Source organism: Carassius auratus, chromosome 40 (assembly GCF_003368295.1).
Source record: "Carassius auratus strain Wakin chromosome 40, ASM336829v1, whole genome shotgun sequence".
Classification (NCBI taxonomy): domain Eukaryota; kingdom Metazoa; phylum Chordata; class Actinopteri; order Cypriniformes; family Cyprinidae; genus Carassius; species Carassius auratus.
Genome location: NC_039282.1, coordinates 17,374,404 through 17,389,323, shown reverse-complemented (window position 1 = coordinate 17,389,323; position 14,920 = coordinate 17,374,404). Strand labels below are relative to the sequence as shown.

The following is a 14,920-nucleotide window of genomic DNA, read 5'->3' as shown; positions in this document are numbered from 1 at the left end:
TGACACACTGTTTTCCTATTTAATGTTGATCAGTTGCTTTGACGCAATATATATATATATATATATATATATATATATATATATATATATATATATATATTTAAAGCGCTATATAAACAAAGGTGATTTGACTTGACAGAAAACAACTTCTGACATAATATTTGGAACAACTTCTTTCAAAAAAGTCTTCTTTTGTGTTCCAGAAAGGAAAGTTAGTTATTCAGGTTTGGAACAATATGAGGGTAAGTAATTTTCATCCTGGAGAGAATGATACATTTTAAGTGTGCATTTTCTATGCAACTGGCATTACCAAGTGGAACTGCAACAGGACTCTAAGCCAAACACTCCCCCATCTACTATTGGATAAAAATAGATAACCCCTCCCACAAACTCACACTGTTGGTTCAAGCACTGTTGCTATGCCAGGCTGGTCAGGATGCTCAAATAAACAAAACAATGTTTTGATAGCACAGCAATGATTGCACATTTTTTGATAATTGAACCTATAATGATTTAGTTGTCTACGCATATTAAAAAGATATAGGTAAAAATAATTTAATCAGTTAATTTTTCTTTCTTTTATTTATTTTTATTTTTTTGCTTTGCCGGGCCAGAGAAGGAACAGCATAGGAGTTTACAGAAAGAGTAAGTATGAACAATTCTGAAATTGTATTCTGAAACCTAAACTGTAAAAATAAATAAAACAAATACATGAAAATATCTTGTCACATATATAAAATCAGACTCTTCCAGTAATGGACACATCAGAACCTCTGCAGAGAAAGTGGTGGCTACAATTCAGAACCAGCAAAGGAAGTACTAGCAAAAGAAGCATAAAGACCACAAATAAAAGTTCAACCAGGCAAAACTGTCAGCTTCTGAAGTGTTAATTTCTGAGCACTATAACCCCAGCGACTGTCCACATGCAAACCTGGTCTCCATCAAGGACGGCATCTGTGAGAAGCACAGACAAGTTTCTGATTTACAGATAGCTGGCACCTGCACAAAACACGTTCAGACAATGACAAACATTTCAGACCATTTGCTGATAATGGATGCCACAAACTTCAAACACATAAATCTCACAGATCTGAAAATCTTTATGGTAAATGAGGATGATATGGACACAAAACATGCAGACTGCATACAAAATAACCTAGCAAAATATCACAGGACTCTACTCCACAAACGTTTACTTCATCCCTTGAAATGAGGGCAAACCATAGACTTCTTTATTTATTTTTAATAAAAAGATAATTCTATTTACTTTAGATTAACCCTAAAAAAAACTGTTTGCATTTTTAAGATTGTATTCAAATTGAACTATATTCTGGGTGCAACTGTGTCCTCAAAGTATAGCTAACTTATTTTTTATTTTTCTTTAACCTACAGCGTGTAACAATGAATAAACTCAGTTACATACTATGTGGGTATGTGGCTAGATGAGGAAGAGCAGTGTGAAAAGTACATGGCCTGCAGACAGCGAAGTGAATTTTTACAACTGATAAACTGTCATGGCAACAGTACAATTACATTCAATAACATTTTAAGTCCCAAGTTTTCCCTCCAAGATGTAATGTGATTCTTCCCTCTGCTGGTGAACTAGTGAAAGGCTCAAAAGTACAAATTCTGGCTCACATTATAGAAACATGATATAATCCTATAAATCTGAATAATAATAATACTCAATAATAAATAAATACATAAAAAAGTTATGAGTGTATAGTTAAAAGACACCCATTTTAATAAAAAAATAAAATAAAACAAAATAAGCACCTAAATTAAAGACACAATTGTTATTTTTTAATTTTTTAAATGTGCACTACCTAAATCCCTTGAACTGAACACACACACACACACACACACACAAACCTTACCACTTCAAATGAATCATAACGCAAAATATGATTGCAGGACCCCTTTTGTTGAAAGAGCAAAAAGCGTTTGTTTACTTTACAATGCGCATGCGCATTAACCAAAAACTCTTGGATGTTTTTGTACTGCGTGTGATTTGACCTGAAGAGGCACAATTTATTTTAATGTCAGAATTTATTGTTGGAAGATAAACTTCCACAGTTTAAAAGACGATTTCCATTCCCCATCCAAGTAAACGAATGTGCATGACCGCTGACGAACAGCTGACGGTAGGCATTTCAAATATGGCCGCGAAGCAACTGCTGATTGCTGTTATGAATGACCTCCGGGAGAACACTTCCATAACTCTTTATTTTATCTCAAAAACTTCCATCACTGTACACCTTCGCGTGGTAAATAAAGCATGACCATCAATAGAAGCTTTAATAGGACCAGCTACGGTACACAGGACACATGCTTTGGAAAATGAATGAATGAATGAATGGATGGATGGATGACTAGAGCATAGTTCACTGGCACTGGTAAGGTAATCAAACAACTAGGCCTATTGCTGTATTGTATTATTGATGCTCCCATCATATTAATGTCAGTATAAGTTCAAGACCAATTAATGAACAAAAATGACTGAGTGCACCTTAAAGGGGGATGAAATGCTCGTTTTCACTCAATATCCTGTTAATCTTGAGTACCTATAGAGTAGTACTGCATCCTTCATAACTCCAAAAAGTCTTTAGTTTTATTATATTCATAAGAGAAAGATAGTCTGTTCCGATTTTTCCCGGAAAAAAACACGACCGGCTGGAGGCGTGACGTGTGGGCGGAGCTAAAGAATCACGAGCGCCAGTAGGCTTTTGCGTTGAGAGCGTTTGGAAGCTGTGACATTACCGTGAGGAAAAAAAACATCCAAAACAAACCATGGCTAACAGTCAGATTCAGCCGTTTATTTATGATCCAGAATCAGAGCAGCATCAGCAACAACGTCTCTATGTGGTATGTACTGAAACTGTATATATTTGCTTAGCGGTTTTGGAAAATGACTAAGTTCCACTTTGTCATCTTTTAAAAAAAAAAAAAATTAAGCTGTACATATGGAAAGTGCAGTTTGATGACAACATCGCATGTTGTTTACTTGATGTGCTTACACGCCAATAGCTAAATTAACAACACAGAGATATTTGAAGCAGTTTTACTCAATGCATGCGTTTCCAACACACGATCGTGACCCTTTTTCGTTGGGACTGCATTATCCTTAAGAAATAATTGATGTGCAAATCCAGCCTCAAACTGGGCCTTGTTTGTAAAACAAGCATCTTCGAAATGCAGGGAACAAACACAAACACTTGCACAACTCCTTCGATGCTCTGTAAAAATAAACTCCATCCACTGGTCCCTTAATGCTGTTTTTTTTTTTTTGGGGGTAATCTGTGCAGGGTTGTCTTGACCTGGCAACCAAAAACACACTCCTTTTGTGACATTTCGCGACGCTCTCGCTCTGATCAGTGAATGTCTGTTGTGCTCTCTCTGCTCTGCTATACAGGAGCGCGCACTCTTCCAGCAGAAGTGCCCTTAGGACCCATATAAGGAAATTCCGCTCCATCTAACGTCGAGTCATACTCGAAAAAAACTTTCCGAAACTTGTGACAAACCGGAAGGAGTATTTTTGGAACAGAAATACTCCTTCAAATGTACAACTTAATTTTTGAAACTTTGTCCATGTTTAGCATGGGAATCCAACTCTTTAACAGTGTAAAAAACTCAGTATGAATGAAATAGCATTTCACCCCCCCCCCCTTTAATGTATAAATTATGGAATATATACGGATACTTACTTGTGTGTGTACACTGCTGTGTGTGTGCACTTTGGATGGATTAAATCCAGTGCACGTCTTCTGAGTATGGGTCACCATACTTTGCTCTATGTCACATCACTTTAGATAGATAATGTTTATTTTGCATATGAAAAAAATCACACAAGGGACGAGGCACTATTCATAGAAAGATAGCTTTATTGCACAAGGTGTTGGAGTACTCTTTTTCTGTTTTTGTTTTGTTTTCATATAAAAAAAAAAAAAAAATCTGTATATTTAAACACAAGCAATTGCAAATTGAAGAAACTTTTCCATAAAAGTTTAGGAATCCCCTCAACATTTTTTTTTTTTTACTTTTACCCCCCTTTTATTTATTTATCTCCATTTTCTTTTAATAACCAGCAAAATATTCAGAGCATGCAATGCCATTTTTTGTCAATTTAACCAAAAGGTAGAAACAAAACAAAAGTAAAAACAAACAAAATTCAACCAACAACAAAAATGAATAAAAACATAAGAGAAATTATAAAAAGGAGAAAATAAATCAAACACCAGACATTTGGTCTGGGTTTATGTGCCCCATTTTGTAACTCAAGGTGTAAAGTAATTTTTATTAGATTTTATACTTTTTTGTCTTTTTAATCCCCTCACATTTAAAGTTATACCTTTAACCAGACTCATAATTGTGCTCTGGTTGCTAATGGAGATGTCGAAAATAGTAATTATTTATACAAAACCGTTATATATACAAGAGTCTTTATTTGTAGATTAGAAATTATGCTGACAGGGAGGTCTTGGGTATAGCAGGAATTTTTAATGGTTGAGGAAAAGGGGCTAATCGGATCATTCGGGTGGGGATGGATGTCTATTCCTGACTCCACCCCGTTTCCACACAGCTTCTCCTGTGATTGGTTGGAGCTTTGGGGTCCCTGATTCAACTGGTTAAACAGGCCTGCCCTGTTGCGCAACACAACTGCATTTTCTTTTCAACGTAAATCATCATAGAACCAAACAAAAAAACTATGCTGGATACATATATTTTTATAAATAATAATAATAAAAAAAAAAAAAAGTCAGCAACCGTCTTTTAAATGTGAAAAACATTGGACGTGGGGGCTTTCTGGGTGGTCAAGGGAATATTTTCACAAGATGTTTCACCTGAACAGGCATGAATACTGATATAGATATCTGTCTAATCCTAATGAAATGTTCATTGCAAAATGCTCTGGGCACGTCTGCCATCAGACAGACTTAGTGACCCAGTCAGTGGGCATTTGAGCAGCAGTAAGGAGAACACATACTTCATTTACTGTTCTTAAAACAAGTCCACATTCTTCGCAACTCTATGTCAAGTTTGGATTAGATCTGTGTGATCAAATGTATTTATCTTACACAACTTTGGGTACACCGCAACACAATCCTAATTTATCAAGCCATCAAAAAAAGAAAAAAAGAAAAAGAAACATCTCCTGGTCAGATTTTTTTTTCCATATGCCATAAATAGATATACTATCGTTCAATCAGCTCAATTTTAAACCCAACACAACATGTCTCTACTCTGTACCCTTAGTCTTCCCAACATGAGATGTGCTCAGGCAGCTACATTAAACTGAATCCTGTTGAACAAACAATAAATGTGTGCTATTTCCAGTGCTGAAGTCTGCAGGGGTTACATGTTCTAAGCCACCAATAAATATACAGTACATAAAGGTACCAATCTTTCCCCTGATATATAAGATAAGACCTATTAGACATGCTGAATGCTTACATTTTTTAATCAGAGGAGCAGTTTCACCTAAAAGGGATAGTTCACCCAAAAATTTAAATTCTGCCATCATTTATTCACTATTAATCAATTATTCCATACAATAAAAGTTAATGGGGTCCAAATTTTGTTCATTTAGACCGGTCAAAAAAAAAAATCTGATTTTCACTACACAATTATTGTGGCCAAAAGAGTTTACAGTAATGAGTATACTACTTTATCTATAGAAATTTTGGGAAGAACAAATATTGTAATCAGGAAAAAAAATTTTTTGCTGCCAATGAATTTCTCTCAAAATATGAGTATAGGAAGGTACAGAGACCTGAACCATAACGGCACAAAAGAATACAAAAAAAAGTTTTGGTTGTTCGGCACCTCCTGCAGACTTGGGCATCTAACATCCCATCTCCCGAAATCCCCCCAAAAATGGTTCCTCGATGACTAGCAAACATGTTTTGGTTGTAGGTATAATGTCTCGCTATCTTCTATCATATGCTCTGACATGATTTTTTTGGTAGTAGTAGCTACACACTGGGTCATCTTCATTTGACTTTTTTATGATGTGTGGTTACCGGGATCAAGGTGCAATACCACCACATACGATGTTAGAGTGTCAACCACATAGTACTGGTAATGGATTATTTCTGATATTATGTCCAGTATAATCTTTCATCAGAACCAGAATATTGCGACACCCTTACTTTCATTGTATAGCCAAAACACTTTAAAACATATCCATTTGTTTTTCACTGAAGAAATAACTTCATACAGGTTTGGAACAACATGGGGATAAGTAAATAATGGCCACTTTTTTATTTTTGGGTGAACTATCTTTTTTTTAGGACCTGACAGAAAGCTCTCAAAGCACTGTGGGTATTTTAAACTAGAGTAGAGATGGTGCATGGATTCAGGTGTCCATCTATGAGCTGGAGTTGCGGTGGCAAATTTCCATTGTTCCTAAGCAACTGTAGAGAGTGTGTTTGGAACTGTCCACAAACGTGGCCTTCATACCATTCAGGCGTGTTGCACTATGCAGCCCGGCTGATTATAACGATGACAGGAAGTTCGTTTGGGAACCTCAAAGGTCGTTTCCCAGAATTCCCAACCGCGGAATGTCGAAACACACCCTCTGCCGTTCTTTTTCATTCTGTCTTAGTTATGTTACCCGTTTATCTCAGCGTTTTGTGATCGACATCTCCTCTCGTTTACTCCTGCACCTCCCACTGAGCGATTGTCTTCAAATCTTTTTTTTAAAATAACATTTTTCTTTTTCAATTAGATATGGCATTAAATCTCTGCTCTCACCACGTATATATTTACTATATCTTTAGATAGAAATATATATGTATATATTTTGACAACAAACATTGCAATATATTTTTCTTTTGTATTGCAGGAGCCCTGATGTAGTACTTTCTTTCCTTTGAAATCATTGGGAGAGTTTGTCGATTTTTGGAAGTTTCTCTGTGATGGGGCTTTGCTTTGGAAACCGAGTGAACGGAGGAGGGTTAAACGGCATTTCGATCCGTTTCGGGGTCGAATGAAACCTTCCCCTCCTACATTTCACTTATTCCCTCCTTAATCCACCCCTGCGCTACCTAAAGCTAGAGTCTCTAAGACCTTTGAATAGGAATGACCGCTAGAGTCTTCGTGTGGGGAAGGAAAGCAAAGATAAAGAGAAACAATGAATAAATGCAGAAAAGCTACACAGCGACAGCAGATATCTCTCCTTCTCTGTTCACGGGCCCATCTGTCTCTACTTCCTTGCTACCTCTCTGCCCTCTTCCCGCCTTCCTGCCTGCATTCGGTCCATCCAGAAGAGGCTGTTGGGCGTTCACAGTGAGACAGAGGAAGTGGTAACCTTATTGGGGGAGGTCTAGGTGGGGAAGGAGGGGTGATAAGTATATGGCATCAATCACAAACAATTGAACAAACGAATGAATGAACGAACAAACAGAAAACAAGAGCCTTTCTTTCATATCAAAGGGAGTCGAGAGATGATGAAAAGAGAGATATGTCTACCCTTTTAATACTCTCTCCAACATGTCCCCCCATTTTCAGATAGACTCTAGACCTCAGTAGCTCAGTGGGCAGCACCTGGCATCTCCAAGCCGATCTGATGCCAAGAGACCATGTGTGCAGGCCAGGTCGAGGGGTCCTTTAAAGGTGTGTGCTGGCCACATGTATACCTATATATTTACACATACACATACACATGGGCACACACACACCACACATAAACGAGCTTGAGAAAGCTCAGTGGAACCACCCGGCCCTCCTTAGTGCTAAAGTTCAAAATGTCGAAAATAGAAAACCGAACAAAAAAATTTAAGTACAGTAACCATACATCCGCAGTGAAAATGGCTCCAGAATTTTTTTTTTTTTTTTACAAATTGTTTTCTTGTTTGTTTACAAAATAGTCAATAACACTCTATACTGTGTCATCAATTGCATGAAAAAATCCCCAGAAACTGGATTCAGGTGGTCGGGACTTTCATCTTCAAGCTGTTTTTCCTGACCATTGTGGTCAGGAGGGGCGGAAGGTGGACACCGTGGTCGATTTTGTTTATGCATAAGCTTTCCAAGGCAATGCGTTGCAGCATGAGAGACATAAAAAGAGACACTTTTTTTTTTGACCGCCTTAACACATCTAGACAGGTTCATGTGAAACGATATATCTCTTAAAACCGCTTGCGAAAGTTGCGAAATCAAATGAACAAGTGCACATGGAAAGCATTTCGTGCATAAGGTCCAAGATGTCTTTGACAGAGAGGAGAGAAAGGAGAGAGGGGAATAAAGCAAGAGAGAAGGACAGAATTATGAAAAGAGAAAAGGGGAAAAGGTCCTGGGGTTTGGCATATTTAATCCTGGAGAAGGCCAGATATAAAAGCTTGAACAGAAGAATAAAAAAAGAGAGCAGAAAAATGAAACAGAGAGGAAAAGAAAGGGAGACCCCTGTACCGCCATGGTTAATTTCCGCCCCAGACTCCAGGTGTGTGTTTAAACGTACTGTATGTGTTTGAGCTACACCAGAGTGTAGGATTTTGAGTATGCCCCAGCATTCTGCTTTTGCAGTCTGCCCAGGCCGGATGAGCTGCTCTCTAGCAGAGAGTCTCTGGATCCCCCGACCTTGGAGCTGCCAGGCGTCGGGCCGCTGCCTCCCGTGGAGCTCGTGCTGGCTCCTGCTCCAGCGGCGGCTGCCCCGCTTGGGGCCAAGGAGGTGGAGGAGGTGCTGGGCATGGTGAGAGTCCTCTGGGGAAGGGTGGCGGTGCCTGAGCTGATGCTGGAGCTCCCAGCGGCCCCGCTTGAAGCCGGGCCCGATGTACCAGAGGCCCCTGAGCTGGTCAGGCTGCTCAGGCCACCGTGGCTCAGTGTCAGGGCCTGATGCTTGGAGGGGTCTAATGTCATGTGGCGGCCCTGCGTATGGTATGCCCGGGCTGCAAGGCTCCGGATGGAGGCCTCGCGGGGCGGGACCACAGGGCAAGGGTCGTGCAGCTCCGCCTGCTTTCGGAAGAAAGGGTCTGTCTTCATGTAGAGGGGGAGGTTACAGTACTCACCTGCAGAAAAGAGGCCAAAATTTTAAAATGACAAGAAATGCAAAAAAGAAAAAAAATGATATATAACTCACCAAATCCAGGTCAAATCAAGAGATGCTGGTTTGCACAGGACTAATATTATCACAGGACCTTGGTGTTCAGCGAAATATGGTATTATTCTATTCAAGATTTATAGGAGTTTTAGTAAAATAGGCTCTGACCCTTTTGAGAATATTCCGGAGAATATTTCTAAACTGGTTTTGTTTCGATCAGGCAAAAAAACCAGGAATAGTTCACAAAAGTAGGTTTTGAGCAAAAAAAAGAAAGAAAGTTGAAACATTTGCGTACCTGAAATGAGGTAGCTGTTTTGTTTGTTTTGAACGAATAATTACAACTATATAAGACACCTGAGTATATGACAAACAGTTTAGGAGTTATGAGCTGTTTTGCATTTTCATTTTGGCCAATTGGGTTGAGCCTTTGCCAGTCTCTCTCCAAATTTAACTCTACCATCTGGCCAAGTTACAGGCCTCTAGGCCTTATAGTTTGGTCTTATCGGTTTTATGGCAGATTTACAATACTAAAAATCCTCACAATTACAATAGGGTTGCAGGTCTACATGCTTGAACCCTTAATAACAGGAAAAAATTCTGGAAATGACACAAGTTGTACTTTAACTTGCATCACAGCTTTATAGCTCCAAATTGCTTATGATTACCTCCTTAAAATCACCTAAATGTATTGTTTACTCACTCTTGTTAGCGCGGTGGGGAATGGGCACTGCCACGTTTTTGCCGCGATCATAGTCCTGTGGTTTGGGTGGGGAGGCAGTGAAGCGACAGATGCCCGGTTCGGATGGTGTGCTCATAGAGGTCATGCTGTCCGCGTTATCGTTGGTGCCGGTGGTCATCTGATCAGAGGAGCTGTCGGAGATGAAGCACTCGGTGATCTCGAACTTGGCATGCTGCAGGTGCTCCTCCAGCTTAGCATGTTCGTACGCTCGGGCCAGCTCCTCGTATGTGGAGGACGCACTCTCTGTGGACACCATACTGTTTCGTCCCTTATCTGAGGACGGGAGAGGACAGAATGAGTGTGAACACTCTGTAAAACACAATACATGAGGGAAATAGACCACTTCTGTCAAAGTAGGCAGTTTTTGGCCAGAATAAGACCAAGTCTGGCTAAGGGGACAATAAATATTCTTAAAATCTGAAATGTGTGTGGACCTGTGTCCTGGGACAGGCTGGCGCTGTAGCTGTCACTCTCTGTGACTGTAATGCCATGCTGGGAGCCCACTGTCCGCCAGTCTGAGGTGAGAGTGCGAGCAGGTGTGGACGCCTGGCATTTAGTCAGAGTCCACTGGCTGGAATAGCGGTTCCTCGTGCTGTGCGCAGACTTCACACTCTTCCTTGATACTGGATCTGAGAAAGGTAAAAACAGAGAGTGTATGAAACATTCACTAATTATACCATCTTCCATCTGATGAGTGGGTGAGCTGTGACGTACTGGTGCCTGGCCTGATGTCTGACATGTCAATCAATGGGCCTGTGTTCTGGATGAGGGCGGGGTGATGCACAGACACACCCGTACAGAAACTTTGAGGGTTCACTGATTGGCTGAACTCAGTGTCCGTCACAGGGATGGTGGCCTTGTCTTCACCTATTGGACACAACAGAGACAGAAAAAAACACAAGCCTTGACGAAAAATGTTAAAAAAATATTATAAATTCATTTTTACTTTACTTTTCATCAACGTATCTTTCAGGAATCAACTCATCTCTTTCTTAGATTTTAAACAAAAATATATTATAATAGCGTATGACTTGCATGTCTGCAAACACATACACACTGACCTATCTGTTTGATTCCCTCTTTATCCTCGATGAGTAGTTGCACACGGGGGATATCTATGTGCAGTCGAGGTCCCTGAGGTGGGCCTTTCACTGGAGTGTCAAAACTTCGATTGTTCTTACTGCTCCAGGTACAAATCAATCACAGACAGACACGCACAAACAAACACATAGGGGAAAAAAGTATTGCCACTGCCACTTCTTTAAACACAGATTTGAATGTTTACGTTTTAATTTTGGTGTTTAATATGAATACAGACTTCTAAATATATCCTTACCTGATAAGCATCTCAGCCAAGCTCTTAGCATCTACAGATGGAAATCAGAGTAATTTTATGAAATACTCCTGTAAAATTATTCTAGAAATGAGTAATAACTATACAATTCTATTGAAACAACTTTCGCTAAATTGTCTGCCTATTTCTCTCTCACCTCTAAGTCTCTTGAGTCTCTTTTCTTTGCGTTTCTTCCGGATAATGAAGAGTAGGGCCATGCCCAAAGTGACCAGGATGACAGGGCAGCCGATAGAGAAAAGCTTTTTAACATCATCCCCTTCCCCTCGTGCTGACTTAATAGGTGGAATAGTGCCTGCGGAGGAAAGGAAATATAAGATAAGTACAGAGATCTAAATAAAGCTCACGTCAATGCTTCTTATCTCTAAAATTCAGGACTAAAAACACCTTAATTAAACAAATAAGCTGCTAATTGTACGTTATTTTGTGTCAAACTGTAATACATTCCCTGGCTCTGTAGGAAATCTATTTGTACATCTGTACTAATGCTGGCAGAAATAAAACTCTCCTGTTTGCAAACTTACTGCCATCATAATCCAGTGTAGCAAACTGGGAGCTCTGGTTTCCGCACCCGGCGCTGTTGCACGCCTTCATTTTGAGCTCATACCAAGTGGCCTCACGCAGCTCAGCAAGGAAGATGTCAGCTGAGGCGTTGGTGCGCACGCTCTGCCAGGCCCAGGTGCCTTTGGGGCGGAACTCTAGCAGGACAGCAGTGATGGGACAGCCGCCACTTGTCCAGCCCTGAAGGTTGGGGTGGGCATGGGTGGAGTTAATGTGAGTGAACAGGGGCTGGTCCTTGTTGAACTGTGGCTCTGCAAAACAAGAAAAGACCACATTTTACAATATACATTAATGTGTGATGTATTGATGCAATAGAGTACCATATAATCTATAAAGATCTACTTTTCACTCATGTGTCTAAATGTCACATGCAACACCCAATTGATTTAGATGTATCCTAGAATGGGATATTTATTACTGTTCAAATGTTTTTGTGTTTATTTATAAGATGTTATTCAGCAAGGACACGTTCAATTGATCAGAATTTATAAGAATGATTTCTGAAGGATTATGTTCGACTGAAGACTGGAGTAATGGCTGCTAAAAATACGGCTAAACAGCATGAACAAAAGTTTACAGACCCCCAAAATTTTTGAATGGTAGTGTATATGAAAAGTGGATCTTCCAGTATGAACACACACGTACACTTTTTACAAAAGCTACAAAAAGTGTAGAGTATAGGGAATTAGCTGGAACCGCTCACCTCTGCCGTGAGTCTTGGCCTCAATGATCTCGCTGATGCGTCCAGCTCCCACGCTATTTTTTGCAGCAAGTTTGACTTTGTACCAGGTACCACAGCGCAGGTTGTCCAACTTGAAAGAACGTTCACTAGAGCTAATGAAGACGTCCTTCCACTCCTCCGTGTTATCTACTGAATACTGCAGCACGAAACCTGAATATGTGCACACATATAAAATAGATGATTATTATTATTATTATTATTATTATTATTATGTTATATATTAGATTTCTAGTTCAAGCGATTCCTCGGAATCAAACTCGTGAAGTTGGAGTTGCAAGCCTAACTCAGAAGACTTTAATAGAGATTTCTGAACATTACCACTAGATGGCACATTGACTTTACAGACTAATCTCAGAAGTAGGGCTGATCAGATTGCTGTAAACCTCCATTAGTACCCCAGAGAGAGAGAGAGAGATGCTGACTGTACAGTTATGCAAATAGATGTACAATATGGCGTCGCCCTTCATTAGGAGAGGCCCGGATTTGGTGTCTGACTTTGGTTTTGGCAGATGGCAAAATAAATGGTGCCACATCAAAAGGATTTACCCACTGACAGCCTTGTGTGCTCCTTATTCTCTTCCCATCATTCCCCAAATAAACACCACATTTCTGTTCTTTACCTAATTTGACTTGCAAGCGGTTTGACAGTAACATGTGACTCAGTGACAGATTAAACAGTCTGAGACAAAGACACACAGACAGAAAGAAAAACAGAACATAATAAAACTAATTTTAGAGATAGATAAATGAAAAAATGGTGAGAGCTAAAGATAATTGTACTTTGAGGAGCCTACTGCATAAAAAGTGTGAGGAGGCTGGAAAGAGACAGGACCGGTTTTTCTACCTCTGATGGAACTTCCTCCGTTGTCTCCAGGGATCCAAGCCAGAGTGATTGAAGATGTGGACGTGGTGGACACTGTTAAACGTGGTTGATCTGGAGGCACTATAAATGACAGACATCAGCAGTCAATTTTTCCGATTTTGGCCACCATGCTTTTGGTAGAAACGTGTTCTGTTGATCAATGTTTACTTGTCCTGGAACAAGACATAATCTTATCTCTGTCCCCAACTTATAAGGTCAAATTTAATGTATGGCAAATTTTTGTGGTTGACAGAGTCATCAGTGGGAATCTTTGGAATCAAGAATTTTGGCTTGAAGAGCGTAAGATTTCTCCCACACAGACTTTGCAACAGGAATTTGCCAAATTCATCAACAGAAGGCCACATACTTTGAAAGTGACTTCTAATCTGTGCTTTATGCGTCAACATTGACAATGCACCTTTAAAAATAAAAAGTAGCCAAGTTTCATGTGACAGAACTTTAACCCTAAAATCAAACCTTAAACTCTGACTGGTTGATAGGAATTGTATCCCAGGACACTGTGGAAGTATGCTGTTTCTTACCTTGTACCAGCAGGTTTACGATGATTGTGTCAAACCCCAGTGTGTTGGTGGCCGTGCAGGTGTAGTACCCAGAATCCTCGGCTTTCACAGAGCGCAGCACCAGGGTACCATTTGAAAGAATATTCCGGTGACCATCTTGAGTGACTGGGATGGCAGTGTCCTCACTGTGAGGATCAAACATATTGACCTTCTCATCTTTTAATAAATTAGAGATGAATGTCTAAGAAGAGTCAGAAGAGTAAAAAGGAGGTATTTGGGTTTGTAAATCTAAACTGTAAGTGTCTATATTTCAAAGACTCTTTGGGAAAAAAAAAACAGTGTTCTCAGGAAAGTGACGAAAACTGATTCTAGACCTGTCTTTGGTCCATTTGATGGTGGGTGCTGGCTCTCCTACTGAGCTGCACGGCAGCCGGACTTCCTTCATCCATGGAGTGGTCACCGTTCCTCCAAAAGATAGGATTTTAGCAGGAGCTGAGTACCACAAACAAAGTCATATATTAATATACTGGTCTACTAGAAGGAAATCTTATTTATTTATTTTGTAGACTTAGGCACAATCCCAATTCTACCCCTTACCCCTTCGTATTGCGCATTCACGTGAAGGGGTAGGGGTGTCTCAATTCTAATTTGGCTGGAGGTGTAGGGGAAAGGGCCAGATAGCCCTTCAAATGAAGATTTTTCAGGTAAAAATTGATAAATTTCCCAGCATATGACAATATGGCTGCCCGAGCAAGCAAAGATATATATTGTTTGCATATATAAGGATTTTAATAACATATAATAATTTGTTTTATGTTGCATTCAATCTTGTGTTCATATGTTTGGTTCTTCGAAGAAACGTTTACAAAAAGTCCCTATGATAAAAGTTCACTAATGTTATTAATACACAATAGATCCACAACCTATTTCACTGATACTCATTGATTTGACAACATAAATACTAGTCCGGTGCTAGGACTCTTATTTTTTTAATGCACATCTGATGTTTTTACGTCCATGAATACGTGGAAGTTTGTGATAAACATTTGCATTATCTTTGACGTAGGCACTTGCGACGACGTATGATGACATGTAACGGTGTAGTGC

The 14,920-nt window shown here is 39.7% G+C and overlaps 1 protein-coding gene across 4 annotated transcripts in view; it reads right to left on the bottom strand.

Moving 5' to 3' along the window:
* Positions 1-3,861: 3,861 nt before the first annotated feature.
* The window catches only part of LOC113058736 (Down syndrome cell adhesion molecule-like protein 1 homolog), a 111,427-nt gene continuing 100,368 nt past the window's right edge, over positions 3,862-14,920 (bottom strand). For 2 of the 4 annotated variants that reach the window (XM_026226909.1, XM_026226911.1), the window contains exons 22-33: positions 14,188-14,305; positions 13,835-13,998; positions 13,275-13,373; positions 12,392-12,580; positions 11,652-11,939; positions 11,267-11,422; positions 11,113-11,143; positions 10,838-10,959; positions 10,491-10,643; positions 10,211-10,405; positions 9,738-10,049; positions 3,862-9,005 (exon numbers count right to left, since the gene is read on the bottom strand). In XM_026226909.1, coding sequence (XP_026082694.1) covers positions 8,473-9,005; positions 9,738-10,049; positions 10,211-10,405; positions 10,491-10,643; positions 10,838-10,959; positions 11,113-11,143; positions 11,267-11,422; positions 11,652-11,939; positions 12,392-12,580; positions 13,275-13,373; positions 13,835-13,998; positions 14,188-14,305 — 2,360 coding nt within the window. In that variant the 3' untranslated portion in view covers positions 3,862-8,472. The remainder of the gene's footprint in view (positions 9,006-9,737; positions 10,050-10,210; positions 10,406-10,490; positions 10,644-10,837; positions 10,960-11,112; positions 11,144-11,266; positions 11,423-11,651; positions 11,940-12,391; positions 12,581-13,274; positions 13,374-13,834; positions 13,999-14,187; positions 14,306-14,920) is intronic. The other 2 variants (XM_026226910.1, XM_026226913.1) reach the window with 1 other exon arrangement.